This window comes from Schistocerca gregaria, chromosome 1, assembly GCF_023897955.1.
Source record: "Schistocerca gregaria isolate iqSchGreg1 chromosome 1, iqSchGreg1.2, whole genome shotgun sequence".
Lineage (NCBI taxonomy): Eukaryota > Metazoa > Arthropoda > Insecta > Orthoptera > Acrididae > Schistocerca > Schistocerca gregaria.
Window position 1 is genome coordinate 681016670 of NC_064920.1, and position 21135 is coordinate 681037804.

General features: G+C 39.2%; 1 protein-coding gene across 7 annotated transcripts in view; it reads left to right on the top strand.

Annotated features, from left to right (window-relative positions):
- Positions 1-21135, top strand: part of LOC126363261 (exonuclease mut-7 homolog) — a 265763-nt gene that overhangs the window by 95453 nt on the left and 149175 nt on the right. For all 7 annotated transcript variants that reach the window (XM_050007953.1, XM_050007952.1, XM_050007948.1 and 4 more), the window contains exons 8-9: positions 2916-3105; positions 8427-8577. In XM_050007953.1, the coding sequence (XP_049863910.1) occupies positions 2916-3105; positions 8427-8577 (341 nt within the window). The remainder of the gene's footprint in view (positions 1-2915; positions 3106-8426; positions 8578-21135) is intronic.

The following is a 21135-nucleotide window of genomic DNA, read 5'->3' on the forward strand; positions in this document are numbered from 1 at the left end:
GTCTTTGCTGTGAAAAAATTCCATGTTTTTCTCTATGGTGCCAAATCACTGGCCACTGATCACAAATCTTTGGTTTCCTTACTCAGAGTCCTTCTGCGTCATTACCAGATAAAGCAGCACATCACTTTCCGCATTGAGCCCTTTTCCTTTCACATAACAACTATGAGATTCATTTCCGCCCTACAAATCAACAAGCAAAAGCTGATGCTTTTTCCTGCCTGCCACCCAGTCTGATCCCAGTATTTGATCAGGAGGAATTGCTCAGCCTTAGTTCTCTCTGTGTATTGCTACAGCTTTTTGTGTATGTAATTGGTTCCTGCTGAATGTTACTAAAATACTGTGTTCAAGTTGTTAATGCTTCCATGAAATAAAGTTGTGTTCAGTCTACTGGTTATGTTGTAATTATACCTAGTTACAACATTTTTATTTGAACAATTATTGTCTGTTTGCTGTCAGTACTTCTTCTGTAATTAGGACCTACGAATCACTTTTTGTGCCTACCTGTTGCTCCAACACACTGATGCTGAACTATTTCTCATTTTAGCTGCATTGTTTTCAAACTGATAGTTTGGTAGTTGATCCTAAACATAAAAAAATATGTGTGTAGACAGTTAGTGAGACCCATTATAGATTGATTACATGATTGATAATCAATCATTGGAAACACTGAAAACAATAAAATATGTAGGATTAAGAGTCTGGAGTAATAGAAAGTGGAATGGCCACCTAGTACCATTTTTAAGGGAAGACTGCCAGATACAGAGTCATTGGGAGTATCATGAGGAAATGTAATTCATCCAGAAAAGGTGATTTACAAAACTCTAGTGCACCAATTCTAGAGTATTACTCAATAAGTAGGACTAATCGAAGAGAGAGAAAATATCTAAAGACAACAATGAGAGTTGCTCATTCAACTTCAGTGATGGACACTGCAAGAGGTGTTGTGTGTCACAGTGAGGAAACATACATAACAAAGACCTAAAGCTAATTCAAGTGATTATTAAAGGCAATAAAATGGCTTTGAGGAAACAAAAGTTTTCGTGAATAATTATAGGGAAAATTGTGAGAGAAAAGTTAAGTGCTACTATAATTATCACTACTACTTCTGCCCAATTCAAGATTACTTTCATCAGTGAATACTGTAGGTGTAAGGTGAAAATATTAGAAGTAAACTATATTGTCAGATACTCCACTGATGAGATATAGTGGCTCTGTGGAACACCTAGTGTGCTGTCACTATTTTGCAGCATTACTAAGTAAAATAACAGAGCTGCCACAAGCGCCGCAAGTGCACCACGGATGTCAGTAGGTGCAGAGTGGACCAAAACATTGATACGTCAAATGCAGCAATAGCACCATCCAGTTTCCACATTGCAGGACAGGAGCCAACACTCGCATTACCAAAGATGCAGCAGACGGTGTGCAGACCTCGACAACAGCAGGCCAGTTGTCACCCTTCTGGCTACTGCCCTGTTTTGGTGTATGTGGTTGGAAGCAGTGCCTTGGCACAACAAGTGGGTGCCAAAGCTGTATAAATACCAATAATTTATAGCCAAAGGCATCTCAGACTGCCAACAGGCGAGGTCCACTCCTGGTGATGGGGGTGACAGCATTTTGCAAGCCCTCACTACGAGGCTTTGGGCTCCACTACCGATGAGCTGACCTCTAATTGTAAATACACACCCATGGGCTTTACACCTTCCAGTTGGTGGACCATTCTGGGCTCACTTTAGCTGCAGCTGGACTTTCTTTGCCTTGGAGGCTCTTGACTGAGGCTGTGTAGCCACCTAACCACCTGTATTTGTGCAGTCAACCTGATGCTGTATGCCTCTGTTCATAGTGATGTACACCACCACTGGGGCTGTCTTCCTGTGAAATAATGGTGGCAGGCTTCTTGGTCTGCAGGGGCGCGTGTGCCGTGAGCTGTGGAGTGGCACTGTGACCATAGACGGTCTGCCACATATGTTGCATGTTGTCATTTTGGCCTAGCTGGTCACTGGGTGCCAGTTGCATGAGCACCACTCACCTCACCACTGTCAGCATACTTGAGTGGCATTGCTACTACGGGATGACTGTATTTTGAGTAATCATCGGACAACATTGATGACAATCAACCACCTCATCTCAACCTAGCCATTGTAGAGGCCACCACCCTGGGCCGCTACACATCTAATAAGTTACATGCTGCACAAAAATTTAGAAAATGTTCTCACACTTGTGCATAGATTCACTCTAGATGCAGATAGACTGGGTACACAGATTCTGTCACACAGTTACCTCATCATATAAGAAATTCTGCCTTTCTCCCTCCCTTCCTCTGTGTGTGTACTTGTGAGGAAAGGGGGGATGGGGTGGGGGACATGCTTGCTAAAATATTAATTTGCGTGTGGTTATTGTTACTATTAACTTGAATGAGTTACAGTATTTTGTGCCTCCTGCAGAATCTGACTCCTGATAAAAGGCAGAATACTGCAGAAATACACTCTTAAATTAAATTAATTGATGGTAAGTGAGGTAGAAAACTGTTTAATTTATTGCATTGTAACTGTTTAGTTCCAGACACTTTCAGGTGACTTGCTTTCGATTCTATTTTGTGCATTTTACGAATGATTTATCAAGCTGTTACTGGCATAGTTTAGATAAAGTTTGCAATAAAACTATGATACAGTCTGTGTTATTGATGATACAATTATAATGATTTGAAATGTGTAAATTTTGGGAACGCTGCTTCTTAACAGCTTTTCTATTTCTCATCATCAATATCAGTGACTTTGGGTAACAATCATTCAAGAAGCAGTTTGAATCAATTTTACTCAAAAATTAAATGTTGTTTAGTTTTAAATTATAAGAATATCATTTTAATTTCAAAGTTATTCATGTGGTCAGTGATTCTTGGGATAACAATTTCTACTTAGGTACTGATAGCTGGCGAGAAATGGTACGAGAAGCAGTACAAGATGATGTACGTTTACAAGAAGAGCTTATTGTTTTAGTAAATTTAGCAAACGATCCAGAAGAAGCTCTGTACTGGACTAACTATTATAACATCCCACAGAGTAAATGGCCTGAAAATGTAAGAATATATTCACAGGAAAGGAAGTTAAGGTAAAAAAAAAAGTTGTTTAAACTTTTTGCTGTTACTTCAACAGTGTTTTATGCATAAATAAAGTGTTAATCTGTAGTGAGAGTGATTAAAGAAGTGACAAATGAGCAAACTTGTCAAATCCTAGTTTGTCCATTATAAATAAGATTTTTCATGACTTATTCCTCATTGACCTGTAGTAAATGTCAGAACTCTTCTTTGAACTTAGCTAAATTTCATTCCTTCCCCTATCAAACCTTTTCTGCCAAAGTAGTAAGTCTTTCAACATAGTAAATAGGAAATAAAATAAACAATAGTTTACACAAGCTGCATGTTCCAGGTTACGGACATATAATCAGCGACACTCTGCAAGAGATATTTTTAAATTTTTATGTTCAGTTGCGAATCATAAAAAGGGTGAATTAGAATATCGAATGTGGTATTGTAAAGAAGTCCGTTGATTGTACAGGATTAAGGAGGGTATGTTTGAGAAGTATTTTCCTTGAAATAGTAAAGGAAGAGGTCAAATTTTGTAAAATGTGCTTCGTTAAGTAGTTTAATGTACTTACAAATACTTCCTGAATATTTGGGAAAGGGCAAAGGCACATCATATCACACTCATGCATGATTCACCTTCTGATTGTGTGTGACCCTTATCTGGAGCACCTCTTCAAGAATGAATAACGAGAGGGAAGACCTGGAAATGCAGAATGGGTGTTTGCATGTATCACTAAAAGCCCAATGTGTGAATTGATGTCAAATACCCTCCACCATACGCTTCATAGCGATTTCCAGATTATGTGTGTTGATTTAGATGGGCCCTAAAGATAGTACAATGAAACAGAGTAAATGTAACAGTTAAAGATCCAGAGTTTTGGATACTTGGGAGCAGCGTGGCAGATAATATTTCTAACTGTTTGTATAGTGACTCCATCTTTAGGTATCATGGTGATCCACCAAATAGGTCCTGACAATGTACTATACTAGTTTTATGGAAAAATGGAAATTAAAGTAGTAAATGGTGCAACTGTTGACTTAATTAGTGGAGCAATACTTGCAGCAATGTCTGAGGACACAGTGTGTTGCAGTCGGATGCCACCTTTGTTAGCTTTGTCATGACCATGGTGACCACCTCTAGGGCCTCTGTCATTGCCTACTGATACCACCTCATGTGTAGGCAGTGTAATGGATGGTACCGGACCATATATCTGGTTTTTCAAATGGAGTATGAGGTTTCTTTTATATACAGGGTGTTTATAAATAAGTATCAGGGTTTTAAGATTTATAATATTTATTATATTAAACTTACAGTTATAAATGATATGTCAGATGAAAGAGCAACTCAAACAGTTTTATCAAGAATTTTATAAATGTTAATGTGAGCACCATTTGTCACAGGGCACACATCAAGTCCATACCCAAGTGCTGGAAAGGGCAAAGGCAAAACATATCTCACTCATGCATGATTCACCTTCTGATTGGGTGTGGCAAGGGGCCCAATGACAGGGCTTGCTTTGCGTGGCCTCCATATTCACTCGACCTAACTCCATGCAATTTTTTTCCTTTGGGGCTTCATCAAGGATCGTGTGTACGTGCCTCCGCTACTAGCAGACCTCCCTGAATTAAGAGACAGGATTGAAGCAGCTTTTGCTACAATCACTGAAGACAAACTTATCAACGTTTGGGAAGAACTCTGCTCTAGACTTGATGTGTGCCATGTGACAAAGGGTGTATACATTGAACATTTATAATGTTCTTGGTAAAACTATTTGAATTGTTCTTTCATTTGACATATCATTTATAACTGTAAGTTTAATATAATAGATATTATATAGCTTTAAAACCCCAATATTCATTTATAAATACCCTGTGTATAATATTGTTTTTAATTTTCTTGTTTCCAATAAAGTTTACACCTTAATTTCTAACCTCATCTGTTTATGTGTAGCAAACAAATGTTTTGATTTTTTGCTGTACATAGCCTTCATTTTTTGCCTCATTTCTCATAAGTAAACTAGATTCCATTTAAACTCCTTTAATTCCTCTTCTAGCTGTACTAACACATCTTTGGATCATAGACTTCTGGAATTTATTATCTTTAAGTAAAGGTAGAGTTAAGTGATTAGGCATTGTTAAACGAAGATATATGAACACTATTCATATGGGCCAATGAAAGCACAAATTGCTAATAGGAAAAATGAGATGGGTCAAATATAGCAAAATAGAACAATTTTATAAAGATTTATAAGGAAAGTAGGTGGAGGAAAATGCCAAAGCTATAGTTGTGCACTGCACATCACTGTATTCACTTTGTTTAGCGAAAGATCTTGCTTTCTCCTGAAACCTCTAGCATTTCTCATTATCAGTCTCTTTGGAGAATTATTTGTTTGCAGCGAAGGGCTGTAAATTTATTTATCAGTATCCTTATGTAACTGTAAGCCCACATATATTCTAATTTTTGTCAAATTGCACTCTTTCTTATTTTTAAATTGGACTTCTGCTTTTGAAAGATGTTTTTACATTTCTTGTTAAAAAAATCTATAATGATTCCACAATGCAAAGATTTGGCACAGTCTTTCTTAACATTTCCAAGTACCGTATTTACTCAAATCTAAGCTGCACCTGAAAAATGAGACTCGAAATCAAGGAAAAAAATTTTCCCGAATCTAAACCGCACCTGAAATTTGAGACTCGAAATTCAAGGTAAGAGAAAAGTTTAAGGCCGCACCTCCAAATCAAATCAAAACAAAGCTGGTTCATTGTAATATGAGACACAATTTAGGTCGAATGAATGACGATACAGCTACAGTAGTTTGGTTCGAGTTGTAAGCTTAGCAGTTAAGCTTTACCAGGTAGCCATTACTATGCGTCAAGCGCTCCGTCTGTATTTATACGGGCTCCCTTCCTTTTCCACATGGTTCGTCTGGTTTGAATCGATTGCTTATTTTTCTTTGATCTGGTAAATGCCGTTCTCTTTGTTATGGGTGTTTACGTCACTCTAGCTGAAAATGCATTATTGTACTATGTCATGCATTGTTTGTCGCATTCTGACAATGTGTGTTTATGACCTGTCGCCGCTCGCGGCATGGCTTGCTAGTGTGCACCCTATCGCCGCTTACAATTAAAAAAAAGAGAGGAATTGTCTCATTAGCGAAACAATGGCAAGATACTGCTATTTGTTGTTACTTACACTGCTGCTTCCTTTGATAATGATCAACAAGAACCAAAAAATAGACTGCGTGTGATAGATGATGTTCTGAACGAGAGTTGAGCTAAAATTTTTCTCTGTTTGAAAATCTTTGCAGGTGCCTCTTTTGTACATTACATTCTGCACAGAAATTAGTCATCTTGGATCTAAAAATCTAGTCAATTGCCGTGCTTCATTTCTGACTGTATCACTATCAGGCATAAGAATAATACGAATATGACATGATGTGTATATTCTTCCGCATTTGGTGTTGTCTCACACTAGTTTCGTAGTTTATTAGGCAGACAGGATTTAAATGAGATAGCAGCAAACACCAAAGAATACATGGCAAAATGTTTATATTCGTATTATTCTTATGGTGAAGAGAAACTGCATGTGATTCACAATTCATAAAATTTCCTATTAGCAACCATCTCTTCTCACAGGCAGGAAAAAATTCAGAACGTAGATTTAGCCATATTGACAAACATCCCAAACAGTCTTGCAGGCCGGTTTTTGTAGTACGCTGAAATGCTGCTACATTCGAAGATGAACAGTACGGAATTTGTATTTACGTTGTTGGATAATGTATGAAAATGCAGTGGTCGAAACTCGGGGTGGAGAAGAAAGCTCATCTTCCACTTTTTTTTTTTTTTTTTTTTTTTTTTTTTTTTTTTTTTTTTTTTTTTTTTCTGACGCAGAGTTTTTGGCGCCAGTATTTATCTTTATGCCTGCAAAGCATGCCTGTGTAGCGCTACATATTTTTCTCGGCAGAAGTTACTTGTGGCGGCACCTACCAACATTTTCCAGAACTTCCACTTACTTTGCACTCGATTCTAAGCCACAGGTGGTTTTTTGGATTACAAAAACCAGAAAAAAGTGCGTCTTAGATTCGAGTAAATACGGTAGGCGAGAAATGCAGCCTACTTTTTACTGCTTATTTTTCATGCTTAAAAAAACTTGACAAGGCAGTTAAGAAGACAGGAAGAAAATTCTATTTTACCCTGTGATTGTTATTTGGTATCTTCTTTTTTTTTAAAAAAATCATAATTTAAATGGTGACTTGTTTCAATTTTTACATAATTATTCATAAATGCTAAAATAAAACTGTGTCGGACACTCTTTTGTATCTCACCTCACAATGTGTTTAGAGAGTTTGCACTCTCATCTTCATGTGGCACAATGATATTAAGCTAAATTTTTGCTAGCTGGATGCAGCCAGTATCAAAAACAATCTGTTCCAGTGCACAGAACCCTATAGTTTGTCATAAATGTAAATCTTTGACTGGATTTGTCTCATGGAACACACATCAATAACATACTTCATCTACATCTACATGCAATCCACTGTACAGCATGTGATGGAGGGCACCCATACCACTACTAGTCATTACCTGTTCTGTTCCACTTGCAAATAGTGCATAGGAAAAGCGACTGTTTATATGCTTCCATATGAGCTCTAATTTCTTGTACCTTATCTTTGTGGTCCTTATGTGCAGTGTATGTTGGCAGCAGTAGCATCATTTTGCAGTCACCTCCAAATGCCAGTTCCCTAATTTTCTCAACAGCATTCATAATAAAGAATGTTTCCATCATGTCAAGGATTCCTATTTGAGAGGCTGAAGCAAGTCCGTAAAACTTGGTCAAACCTACCAGCAACAAATCAAGCAGCCCACCTCTGAATTGCTTCAATGTCTTCCTTTAGTCCGATCTGGTTCAGATCTCGAACACTCGAGCAAATTAAAGATGAATATTTTATGTTATTGGTTCATGTCTGTGAGACAAATTACTGGAACAGATTGAAAAGGAAACCACAACAAACAACTGACTGCATGCATATAGCACAAATGTGACATTACATCAGTGTGCCACCTGAAGATGAGAGTGTAAACTCTCAAAATATGTTGTGGAATGAAAGAAAGAGTGACTGATGCAGATAATTTTTATTTCATCTTTTATTATCGTAAAAAGTCACAGTTCCTTATACCGGTCCAACGTGGACGATGTAAGGCCAACTGTCCATGATGAGATGAATGTTACTTCTAGTAATAAATTCACTGTAAGGGATTTTGTGTGATTTAGTTCTATTGTTAATACTCTCAAATAACTATTGTTCTTTTAGTACATCCTACATAATTTGTCTTCATATTTTTACAGGCTTCAGTGTGAAAAATCTGAAGAAACTGAAGAAAATTGGGACAACAGTTTAATTACGTATCATCAACTAGCTTTACCATTTGACAGTATTATATTTGTAGATTCTGATGAGAAGCTGCAACTTTTTATTGAATCAGTAAAGAAAAATCATGTGAGTCAAATAATTTAGAAAATGTTTACCCACTTTCTTCATTTATTGTTTTTCTTTAGAATATAAACATTGGAAATGTTATGTTTTAATGTGAGCCATATATTAGTTAGTGTTCATGAGCATCTGATAGTAGTCATGAGCATATTGTAATTGTTCATAGCTTCATGAAATGATGTCAGCTGCATTCATGTGTGAAATCTTGTTGACACTGACATCTCTTGAATAGAGTGTTTTATGTTTTGTTTTAGTTAAGGGGGAATTATTCTGGATAGCGGCAGTAGAATATGTTTAATGATTATTCAAGGTATGGCTATAAAGTAACAGAACTATTGCTGTAAAACATTTTATCACAAAAACATGTTTATTTAGTTATTGAGCGTGAGACTCAATATACTTCCCTCCTATCCCTACAACACTAAGTTTGAAATTTCCATTGATGGAAACAGTGCTGGAAGTCTTCCCCTGTGAGCTCCTTGATGCCGTGTGCCACATTTTCTTTTATTGCTTCAGTGTACTGAAATCTTATCCCTTGTAATGCAGATTTGATCTTGGGAACAGATAAGACACAAACAGTGCTAAATCTGATGCATAAAGTGGGTGTTTGAATACTGGGATGCTGCACCTTGCGAGAAACCTCTTAACAGACAATGCTGCATGAGTCTGTGCATTGTCTTGATGCTGAAACCATGACTTATTCTCCCACAATTCAAGTCTCTCTCTCTCTCTCTCTCTCTCTCTCTCTCTCTCTCTCTCTCTCTCTCTCCCTCTCTCTCTTTCTCTTTCTCTTTCTCTTTCTCTTTCTCTTTCTCTTTCTCTCTCTCTCTCTCTCTCTCTCTCTCTCTCTCTTTCTCTTTCTCTTTCTCTTTCTTTCTTTCTTTATCTCTTTCTTTACCCCCTCTCCTTACACCGTGTGGAGCAAGAACTTAAAGGTAGTAATGTTGATTAATAGTTTTTCTTTCAGGAACCCAGTGAAGATATCCAGTTTCAAAAATATCGAAAAAACAATCGTCATTGCTTTTAATTGTGATTTGCTCATTCAAGATTATTCTCCTTTCGGTGAAGTTGAGCCCTTCCAATGCGTGGATTGGCACTTAGTTCCTGGATCATATGTGAAAACCTAAGATTCATTACATGTTATCACTCTTCCTATGAAATTGGGATCACTTTCAATGGCATCCTTATTGTCAGTATAAACATATCACGAGCATCTTTTTGTTTGGTCGTGAGATTTTTCGGCACCAGTTTCTCACACACTTTTCTCCTGTTAAACTGGTTATGAAAAATTTACTTTAACACATTCTTTGTAAATACCTGCAGTTTCAGCAATCATTCGAATATTCAACATATTCAACCAGTGGTCAGAGAGAAGCACATTACCTACTTTTTCGATACTTACATTTGCTTTTGATGTTGAAGGCCGTTTTTGTTGTTGTCATCGTCTTCAGTCCTGAGACTGGTTTGATGCAGCTCTCCATGCTACCCCATCCTCTGCAAGCTGCTTCATCTCCCAGTACCTACTGCAACCTACATCCTTCTGAATTGCTTAGTGTATTCATCTCTTGGTCTCCCTCTATGATTTTTACCCTCCACGCTGCCCTCCAATACTAAATTGGTGATCCCTTGATGCCTCAGAACATGTCCTGCCAACCGATCCCTTCTTCTCGTCAAGTTGTGCCACAAACTTCTCTTCTCCCCAATCCTATTCAATACTTCCTCATTAGTTATGTGATCTACCCATCTAATCTTCAGCATTCTTCTGTAGCACCACATTTCGAAAGCTTCTATTCTCTTCCTGTCCAAACTATTTATCGTCCATGCTTCACTTCCATACACGGCTACACTCCATACAAATACTTTCAGAAACGACTTCCTGACACTTAAATCTATACTCGATGTTACCAAATTTCTCTTCTTCAGAAACGCTTTCCTTGCGATTGCCAGTCTACATTTTATATCCTCTGTACTTCGACCATGGTCAGTTACTTTGCTCCCCAAATAGCAAAACTCCTTTACTACTTTAAGTGTGTCATTTCCTAATCTAATTCCCTCAGCATTGCCCGACTTAATTTGACTAAATTCCATTATTCTCATTTTGCTTTTGTTGATGTTCATCTTATATCCTCCTTTCAAGACACTGTCCATTCCATTCAACTGCTCTTCCAAGTCCTTTGCTGTCTCTGATAGAATTACAATGTCATCGGCGAACCTCAAAGTTTTTATTTCTTCTCCGTGGATTTTAATACCTACTTGCAATTTTTCTTTTGTTTCCTTTATTGCTTGCTCAATATACAGATTGAATAACATCGGGGAGAGGCTGCAACCCTGTCTCACTCCCTTCCCAACCACTGCTTCCCTTTCATGTCCCTCGACTCTTACAACTGCCATCTGGTTTCTGTACAAATTGTAAATAGCCTTTCGCTTCCTGTATTTTACCCCTGCCACCTTTCGAATTTGAAAGAGAGTATTCCAGTCAACATTGTCAAAAGCTTTCTCTAAGTCTACAAATGCTAGAAACGTAGGTTTGCCTTTCCTTAATCTTTATTCTAAGATCAGTCGTTAGGTCAGAATTGCCTCACGTGTTCCAGTATTTCTACGGAATCCAAACTGATCTTCCTCGAGGTCGGCTTCTACAGGCGTGAATCGTCCTCAGCATCTTCTCAGCCCTCTTGGGAACGTGTGAATCACTCAAAAACTTATTATAAACTGTCTTTGCAGTACACTTATTTTAGTAAAAGATAGGTTTTAGTAGTGGTTTTCCCATGTTTCCCATGTTTCATATGAAACTTCACAACAATTTGTTGCTCTGTTATTACACTTATCATTTTCCTGGCAAGACAAAATAACATCTTTTATACATACTGATTTGTCTACAGACACCAGAGATGTGTCATTTGACTGAGATAGCTTCATGCTTCACAGCTAATGGTTTTTCATCTTTGTGCATGCGTACTTACTATGTGACAGCATCAGTGTCATTATTTTATAGCTACACCTCATATGATCACATGTCAGTGCTTTCTAAAATACGAACACTGAAGGAACAAAGCATTAATTATGTTAGGGTACTATACATTATTATTATTATCATCATCATCATCATCTAGCATTATGTAACACACGGAAAAAGTGCACAGCTGATCTAGATGTTTAAATTTGACAGCCAGGTACCATCATTTACCGCCACTTCATCTCTGTCTTGCTAATCACCTTTGAATGCATGGAGGGGACAGTTCTCCAAATATTCTCTTGTTGTCTGTTCCTCTGCACAACAGTCACATAAATTTTTACTTTAACCTTTCTTCTTTAAGGAGTGGACAAATCTCCCTTGTCCTGTTTGGATGGAATTGAGTCCTGCCCTTCACAATGGAGAACACCAGACCCTGCAAACTTGTTCACTACATTTTAAATTAGGTGTATGTGGTGGGGTGAATTTAGTTCTTTCCATTTCTTGGTGACATTGAAAATGTCTTCGACTGGAAGAACACTCCTAAGTGATTTTCACGACTTCATATGTGTAGTTGGTGGTCTCTGGAATGCACAGTTTGACTACGTTCTTAAAAAAAAATTGTGTCTTCTTAAGAATTTGTGATTTGACAGCTTTTCTTTGAGATCTCGAGAAGCAATACTGCACGAACCAGGTAACAAATAAATGGAAATTGATTTTACAGTGCTAATAATCATCCTTAGGCTCATTCAGACATATCTTTTTTGCATGTGTGCCATGTTCTCATACAGGACTACACTTTGCCATTTGAAAACACAAATGAAATTGGAGCATTACATAGAGCATTTGCCTTTGCTCCCCAATTGTTTTCAGTCATTTTGTGGAGGAGATTTACTCTTAATCCAAACTTCTATTACAGGTTCATGCAGTGCTGCTTAAATAAAAGTGTCTGTCTGAGAAGATGACACATCGGTATTTAGGGAAGTAGTTATGGGAAACTTTGATCATATCAAATAGTAACTCTAGCTTACACTGTGCCTCTTTATTATGTTGGTGCAATGTTACAACCTCAGTTTGCTTGTGTTTGGCTAGAATCACCATTTATAAAAGTACTCATTCAATATAGTAAAGCCACTTGAGAGCTCTAGACATAAAAATGAAATGGAATAGAGCAAAGTCTCATCCTAGAAACAGACCATTGTTCAGGATCTTCCATCTGCTGGCTTTTCCATTCAGAAAAACTGAAAAACATTGATCAGAGAGTGGTTTGTTGAATAAAGGTGCTACCTTCAAACTTGGAATTACATCAACAAACTTGAGCCTCAGATCTTCTCTCCATACGATCCAGCTGCTCTCAAAACAACAAAAGCTGCAACCAATTTGAGGCCTCTCTGAAATCCAGGTTCCATCACTGTTGTGTCAGCTTGATGGAAGAATTTTTTTTCTCCCCCCCCCCCCCCCCCCCCCCAAAACCACCCTTTGCAACAAAGATTGTTTTATTAATGGCTTCTTTGATGCTATTGAGAATAACCTCCCTGGTAATTTATGTGCCATCCCAATTAAAGGGAGAGGCCAGTAGCTAGCAGACTCTGTTCCTCTTGTACCTGGTTCCAAAGCTGTGATTCCATTACCTTTCTGAAAGTTTCTGAGAAGATTTGCAGTTCACATGATTTTGCCAAATAATGTTAGGAGCCATTGTTTTTCTGTAGGCTTACAGTTTTGAATAACTTCAAATAAATTTAGCAGTGGTCTTACTCTTCATTATGCTCAGAGCTGTTGTGAGTTCTTTCATGTGAAACTCATGTTCTTAGTGACATGTAGGTTCTAAATAGTATCTCTCTGCATACAGTAGTTTAGTCACAGTTTGTTTAAATTCTGTACATAATTAAGTCTTCCTCCCCCCCCCCCCCCCCATGAACAATGGATCTTGCCGTTGGTGGGGCGGCTTGCGTGCCTCAGCGAAACAGATAGCCGTACCGTAGGTGCAACCACAACGGAGGGGTATCTGTTGAGAGGCCAGACAAACATGTGGTTCCTGAAGAGGGGCTGCAGCCTTTTCAGTAGTTGCAGGGGCAACAGTCTGGATGACTGACTGATCTGGCCTTGTAACAATAACCAAAACGGCCTTGCTGTGCTGGTACAGCGAATGGCAGAAAGCAAGGGGAAACTACAGCCGTAATTTTTTACGAGGGCATGCAGCTACTGTATTTTTAAATGATTATGGCGTCCTCTTGGGTAAAATATTCTGGAGGTAAAATAGTCCCCCCATTCGGATCTCCGGGCGGGGACTACTCAAGAGGACGTTGTTATCAGGAGAAAGAAAACTGGCGTTCTACGGATCGGAGCGTGGAATGTCAGATCCCTTAATTGAGCAGGTAGATTAGAAAATTTAAAAAGGGAAATGGATAGGATTAAGTTAGATATAGTAGGAATTAGATCGCTGGCAGGAGGAACAAGACTTTTGGTCAGATGAATACAGGGTTATAAATACAAAATTGAATAGAGGTAATGCAGGATTAGGTTTAATAATGAATAAAAAGATAGGTGTGCGGGTAAGCTACTACAAACAGCATAGTGAACGCATTATTGTGGCCAAGATAGACACGAAGGCCACGCCTACTACAGTAGTACAAGTTTATATGCCAACTAGCTCTGCAGATGATGAAAAAATTGAAGAAATATATGATGAGATAAAAGAAATTATTCAGGTAGTGAAGGGAGATGAAAATTTAATAGTCATGGGTGACTGGAATTCAACATTAGGAAAAGGGAGAGAAGCAAACATAGTAGGTGAATATGGATTGGGGCTAAGAAATGAAAGAGGAAGCCGTCTGGTAGAATTTTGCACAGAGCACAACTTAATCATAGCTAACACTTGGTTTCAGAATCATGAAAGGAGGTTGTGTATGTGGAAGAACCCTGGAGATACTAAAAGGTATTAGATAGATTATATAATGGTAAGACAGATATTTAGGAACCAGGTTTTAAATTGTAGGACATTTCCAGGGGCAGATGTGGACTCTGACCACAATCTATTGGTTAGGAACTGTAGATTGAAACTGAAGAAATTGAAAAAAGGTGGAAATTTAAGGAGATGGGACCTGGATAAACTGACCAAACCAGAGGTTGTGCAGAGTTTCAGGGAGAGCATAAGGGAACAATTGACAGGAATGGGGGAAAGAAATACAGTAGAAGACGAATGAGTAGCTCTGAGAGATGAACTAGTGGAGGCAGCAGAGGATCAAGTAGGTAAAAAGACAAGGGCTAGTAGAAATCCTTGGGTAATAGAAGAAATGTTGAATTTAATTGATGAAAGGAGAAAATATAAAAATGCAGTAAATGAAGCAGGCAAAAAAGGAATACAAACGTCTAGAAAATGAGATCGACAGGAAGTGCAAAATGGCTAAGCAGGGATGGCTAGAGGACAAATGTAAGGATGTAGAGGCTTATCTCACTAGGGGTAAGATAGATACTGCCTACAGGAAAATTAAAGAGACCTTTGGAGAAAAGAGAACCACTTGTATGAATATCAAGAGCACAGATGGAAACCCAGTTCCCAGCAAAGAAGGGAAAGCAGAAAGGTGGAAGGAGTATATAAAGGGTCTATACAAGGGTGATGTACTTGAGGACAATATTATGGAAATGGAAGAGAATGTAAATGAAGATGAAATGGGAGATACGATACTGCATGAAGAGTATGACAGAGCACTGAAAGACCTCAGTCGAAACAAGGCCCCCGGAGTAGACAACATTCCATTGGAACTACTGACGGCCTTGGGAGAGCCAGTCCTGACAAAAGTTTACTATCTGGTAAGCAAGATGTATGAGACAGGCGAAATACCCTCAGACTTCAAGAAGAATATAATAATTCCAATCCCAAAGAAAACCGGTGTTGACAGATGTGAAAATTACCGAACTATCAGTTTAATAAAATACTAACAGGAATTCTTTACAGACGAATGGAAAAGCTAGTAGAAGCCGACCTCGGGGAAGATCAGTTTGGATTCCGTAGAAATACTGGAACACGTGAGGCAATTCTGACCTAACGACTGATCTTAGAATAAAGATTAAGGAAAGGCAAACCTACGTTTCTAGCATTTGTAGACTTAGAGAAAGCTTTTGACAATGTTGACTGGAATACTCTCTTTCAAATTCTAAAGGTGGCAGGGGTAAAATACAGGGAGCGAAAGGCTATTTACAATTTGTACAGAAACCAGATGGCAGTTATAAGAGTCCAGGGACATGAAAGGGAAGCAGTGGCTGGGAAGGGAGTGAGACAGGGTTGCAGCCTCTCCCCGATGTTATTCAATCTGTATATTGAGCAAGCAATAAAGGAAACAAAAGAATAATTGCAAGTAGGTATTAAAATCCATGGAGAAGAAATAAAAACTTTGAGGTTTGCCGATGACATTGTAATTCTATCAGAGACAGGAAAGGACTTGGAAGAGCAGTGGAACGGAATGGACAGTGTCTTGAAAGGAAGGTATAAGATGAACATCAACAGAAGCAAAACGAGGATAATGGAATTTAGTCGAATTAAGTCGGGCAATACTGAGGGAATTAGATTAGGAAATGACACACTTAAAGTAGTAAAGGAGTTTTGCTATTTGGGGAGCAAAGTAACTGACCATGGTCGAAGTACAGAGGATATAAAATGTAGACTGGCAATCGCAAGGAAAGCGTTTCTGAAGAAGAGAAATTTGTTAACTTCGAGTATAGATTTAAGTGTAAGGAAGTCATTTCTGAAAGTATTTGTATGGAGTGTAGCCATTTATGGAAGTGAAACATGGACAATAACTAGTTTGGACAAGAAGAGAATAGAAGCTTTCGAAATGTGGTGCTACAGAAGAATGTTGAAGATTGGGTGGGTAGATTACATAACTAATGAGAAGGTATTGAATAGAATTGGGGAGAAGAGGAGTTTGTGGCACAACTTGACGAGAAGAAGGGACCGGTTGGTAGGACATGTTCTGAGGCACCATGGGGTCACAAATTTAGCATTGGAGGTTCAGCGTGAAGGGTAAAAATAGTAGAGGGAGACCAAGAGATGAATACACTAAGCAGATTCAGAAGCATTTAGGTTGCAGTAGGTACTATGAGATGAAGGAGTTTGCACAGGATAGGATAGCAGGGAGAGCTGCATCAAACCAGTCTCAGGACTGAAGACCACAACAACAACAACAACAACAGTAGTTAAGTCTTTGAAACGTTTATTAGTCTTGCAGCAAATACATTAGCATTTACTTTTAAATTTCTTCTAGGTTGTTTTCATGCAGAAGTGCATGGACATCAAAATCCACATGGCCTAAAATTTTTTGCCTCACCTTTTAGAGGACCCACAATTCTATTGTTAATGAGGTTTGTAGGGATACAGACACTCCACAAGAGCAAGGGAAACCTTGTTCAAAACCCTTTCACAATATTTTGAATTAGCTCTTGTGAGAGTTCCTGCAGACACTTCTGGCAGATTCTGTGTCACTTCCATCCGTTAGCAATTCCTGATTGATGGTTGCAAATTTTAAAGTCAAGGGTGATGTTGCCCTGAATGTGATGGTATTATTTTGTGGTAGATTTGTATTAGATCAGGGAGGTAATAGTTAGCTGGAAGAGGTGCTGGTTGAAGAAACGGACTTAAGAAGGAAGCTGAGGAGTTTCATTTTGATGTGTCTTCCTGGCTGTCATACCTTTGCAGTTTCGGCCAGAGCCTTTTATATGCTGACACTTAGGATGCAGTTAAGAGTTGAAACAGGGACCATTAGAGCTTTATGTATCCTGTAGAATGGTTGCATCTTGGAATTTCGATGAGAGTATTTGGGAAGTTACTGGATAGTGATCAATAGTTTTCAGAGTTTTAGCTTTTTCACCCTGTTGCACTAGTCAAAGCGTGGCCATTGAATCTTATCAAAAACTATTTCACTTGTGCTAAGTATTGATCATTGTCTTCAATTAACAGTTTCTTCATTGACATTGTTGCAATCGTGTCATGTAGCAGGATCTTGCAGTGTTACGTGGCTTTATGCTTAATTACAGACTTACTATTTTATCAGTTGATTGGTTTTCACCACATAACGCCTGCTGTTTATGTCCTCCTTTGTTGCTGAGCGATGTATCACTTTTCGTTCTGACGCCGCAACTCTTCCTTTCCTATATCTTTACTACTTTTTATCTATATAAATGATGAACTATTGGTTTTGCTGTTTAACAACTTTTTAATAATTGTGGATGTATTACAGGCATCGGGTCCCCCCTAATGTGTCACCCGCCTATACGTTTTACATGAACCTTTCAACACTTGATTGATCTGTTTACAAAGAGAAAACAGAATATCTCTTCCTTTGACGTTGTCCAACAACAACCTAGGAAGCTCGACACCCTCGCGGCCCAGGCTCTTCCATGGCTCGCGGTAGTTTGCAGCATTCGTTTTGTTCCTTGCCACTACGTCGAACTTTTGTGGTGATTGTTGGGCAACATCTTCCACGTTATCTGCAACATAAATAAACTTTCTTCCCACAGTATTTCTGAAAACTCAAAAACAAACTCAAAGAACATAATAATAATAATAATAATAATAATAATAATAATAATAATAATAATAATAATAATAATAATAACTCTTCTTACAATTATTCGCGCAAGTCTTGGTCGATTTAATGAGGGGTGGGACAGGCCTAAGCCTTGTGACCCCACAATCTCATGAGTCACAAAGGCTTGTCCGACATAGACCACATGAAATGCAGCCATTCCTGACTTCAAGAAGCTAAGAAGAGAAGAAGACTCTTAAGGCTGATGAGGTTTCTCCATTAGGAAGAAGGATAAGTAGAAAATGCGTAGAGACTAGTAAAAAAAGTTAGTGGCAGTGAAGAACTTAATGGGAATTGAAGCACAAATGAGAGCAGCTGGTGGCACTAAACAGAAAGGGAACTTTCTGAGCACATTACTTTGTGTGTGATCGTGGAATTTTAGGAAATTTTGTAACGCTCAATCTATAGCTCTACAGATTGTTTTTTAAATTGTTAATTTTTTCCTCCTGTTGAGTGGTGTATGATTGTACTGTAGGAACTCGCAACTTGCTAGAATGCCTTACCTGCAGGGGGAAGAGAGGCTAAGAATGGATTCTCCTGCAAGGTATGTTTACTATCCACTGTTTTGAATCAGTTGACAAACCACTATCCATATGGAAACTAAGGGTACTTGGTTCATAAATACTCTTTGAAAATTTTCAGATGCAAACATGACAGAACATTACACCAGTGCAACACTTTTGCCAAACATTGTTACAGGCAGAAGGGAATGATGTTCTGATTATTATGCAGAAACCTAACAACAGTTGAGCCAAAAGACGATTGCTTCATCACATGACTAAAGAAAGCATAATTGGAGGATAAAATGAAAACAATTTATCTTTCCTTTTCCTTTTCCTTTTCCTTTTCCTTTTCCTTTTCCTTTTCCTTTTCCTTTTCCTTTTCCTTTTCCTTTTCCTTTTCCTTTCCCTTTCCCTTTCCCTTTCCCTTTCCCTTTCCCTTTCCCTTTCCCTTTCCCTTTCCCTTTCCCTTTCCCTTTCCCTTTCCCTTTCCCTTTCCCTTTCCCTTTCCCTTTCCCTTTCCCTTTCCCTTTCCCTTTTCCTTTCCTTTTCTAGATGAAAGGGACATATTTCATGAATGTATTCCCAAAGGCACCACAGCCAAACAACATTACTACTAAAACAAACAATGGCAACTCCATATAGGAATATCAACAATGTAGGAAAAGACAGATTGCTGCTTACTGAAAAGAAGACACATCAAGCTGTAGACAGTTGTGATTAAAAGACACTCACATATAGCTTTTGGCCACAGCCTTCATCAGAAAAGAGAGAGACACACTCACAACATTCATACACAAACACAAACAAGCATACTTCACGCACACACGACTGCCAATTTCAGCATCTCAGGCCAGAATGCAACATCACGTGGGATGCAAGCAGCAATCTAGAGGGAGGTGGGAGAAGGGGAAGGGATAGTAGTGAATGGGTGGGGGGAGAGAAACACAGTCTGGTGGAGTGCGCAGGGACTAGACTGATTACAGGTGCAGTGTTGGGAGGTTGTGGGGCAGGGAGGTGGGGAAAATAAATACAAGAAAGGAGAGCAGTGGGGAAAGACGGGTGGATGAGTTGGCAGAGGGCTGCAAATATACGGGGTGGGAGACAAGAATTGGGAGGAGACGATAAGGACAGAGGAGTTGAAAACTGTTGGGTCAAGGGTGTGGGGACAGTGTGTTACCTTAGGTTGAGGCCAGGATATTTATGGGAGCGGAGGACATGTGGTAAAGATAACTCCCGTGTTACCTTAGGTTGAGGTCAGGACAATTATGGGAGCGGAAGATATGTGGTAAAGATAGCTCCCATCTGTACAGTTCAGAAAAGCTGGTTGTGGAGGGAAGGATCCATATGGCTAGGGTAGTGAAGCAGCCACCGAAATCAAGTGTGTTATGTTCAGCTGCTTGTTGTGCCACAGTGTGGTGTACTTCATTCTTGACCACAGTTTGGTGGTGGCCATTCATCTTGGTGGACACCTGGTTGGTTGCCATAACAATATAAAAAGCTGTGCAGTGATTGCAACAGAGCTGGTAAATGACGTGGCAGCTTTGACAAGTGGGCTGGCCCCTGATGAGGTAGGATAAACCTGTGACAGGACTGAGATAGGAAGTGCTGGGTGGGTGGATTGGACAGGTTTTGCACCTGGGTGTTCCACAGGGCTATGATTCTTGTGGCAATGGGTTGGGATTGGGAATGGTGTAGGGATGGACTAGGATGTTGTGGAGGTTGTGTGGGTGATGGAACACCACTTTAGGGTGGATGGGTAGAAGGTAGGACGTCCCTCATTTCAGGGCACAAGGATGGGTAATCAAAGCCCTGGCAAAGGACGTGGTTCAGTTTTTCCAGTCCAGGATGGTACTGGATGATGAAGGGGGCACTCCCTTGTGGCTGGTTATTGGAGGTGGTGGGAGGATTGGGATTGTGAGGGGGAAATGGCACTTGAGATCTGTTTATCTGTTTGTGGACTATATCTGGGGATGAGGGGGGGGGGGGGGGGGGGGATAGTGCCTGTTTGTGAAGGCCTTGGTGAGGCCCTCAGCTTACTGAGTAATGGTGAGTAATGGAGTTTTCGTCACTGCAGATATACTGGGTAGCCAGGCTATATGGGAGGGATTTTTTGATGTGAAAGGGATGGCAGCTGTCAAGATGCAGATATTATTGGCAATTGATAGGTATAATGTGGGCAGAGGTGCGGATCAGAGGGGAGGTGGACAACATTTCAGAAGGTGACACAGTGAGTTGAGGAGGACCACTTGAAGAGGATGGGAGAGAAGATGTTGAGGTTGTGAAAGAACGAAGATACAATGTGTTAGCCCTGGCCCTGGGTGCAGATCATGAAGATTTCAGTGAACCTCAACCAGACTGGGTCTTTGGTGTTTTGTGAGGATTATAATGTTTCCTCTATATGGTCCATATAAAAGGTTAGCATAGGAGGGTGCCATGCAGGTGCCCATGGTGTGCCACAGTTTTGTTTATACATCTTCCTTTCAGATGAGAATTAGTTGTGGGTTAGGATAAAGTTAGTAAGGTGTGTGAG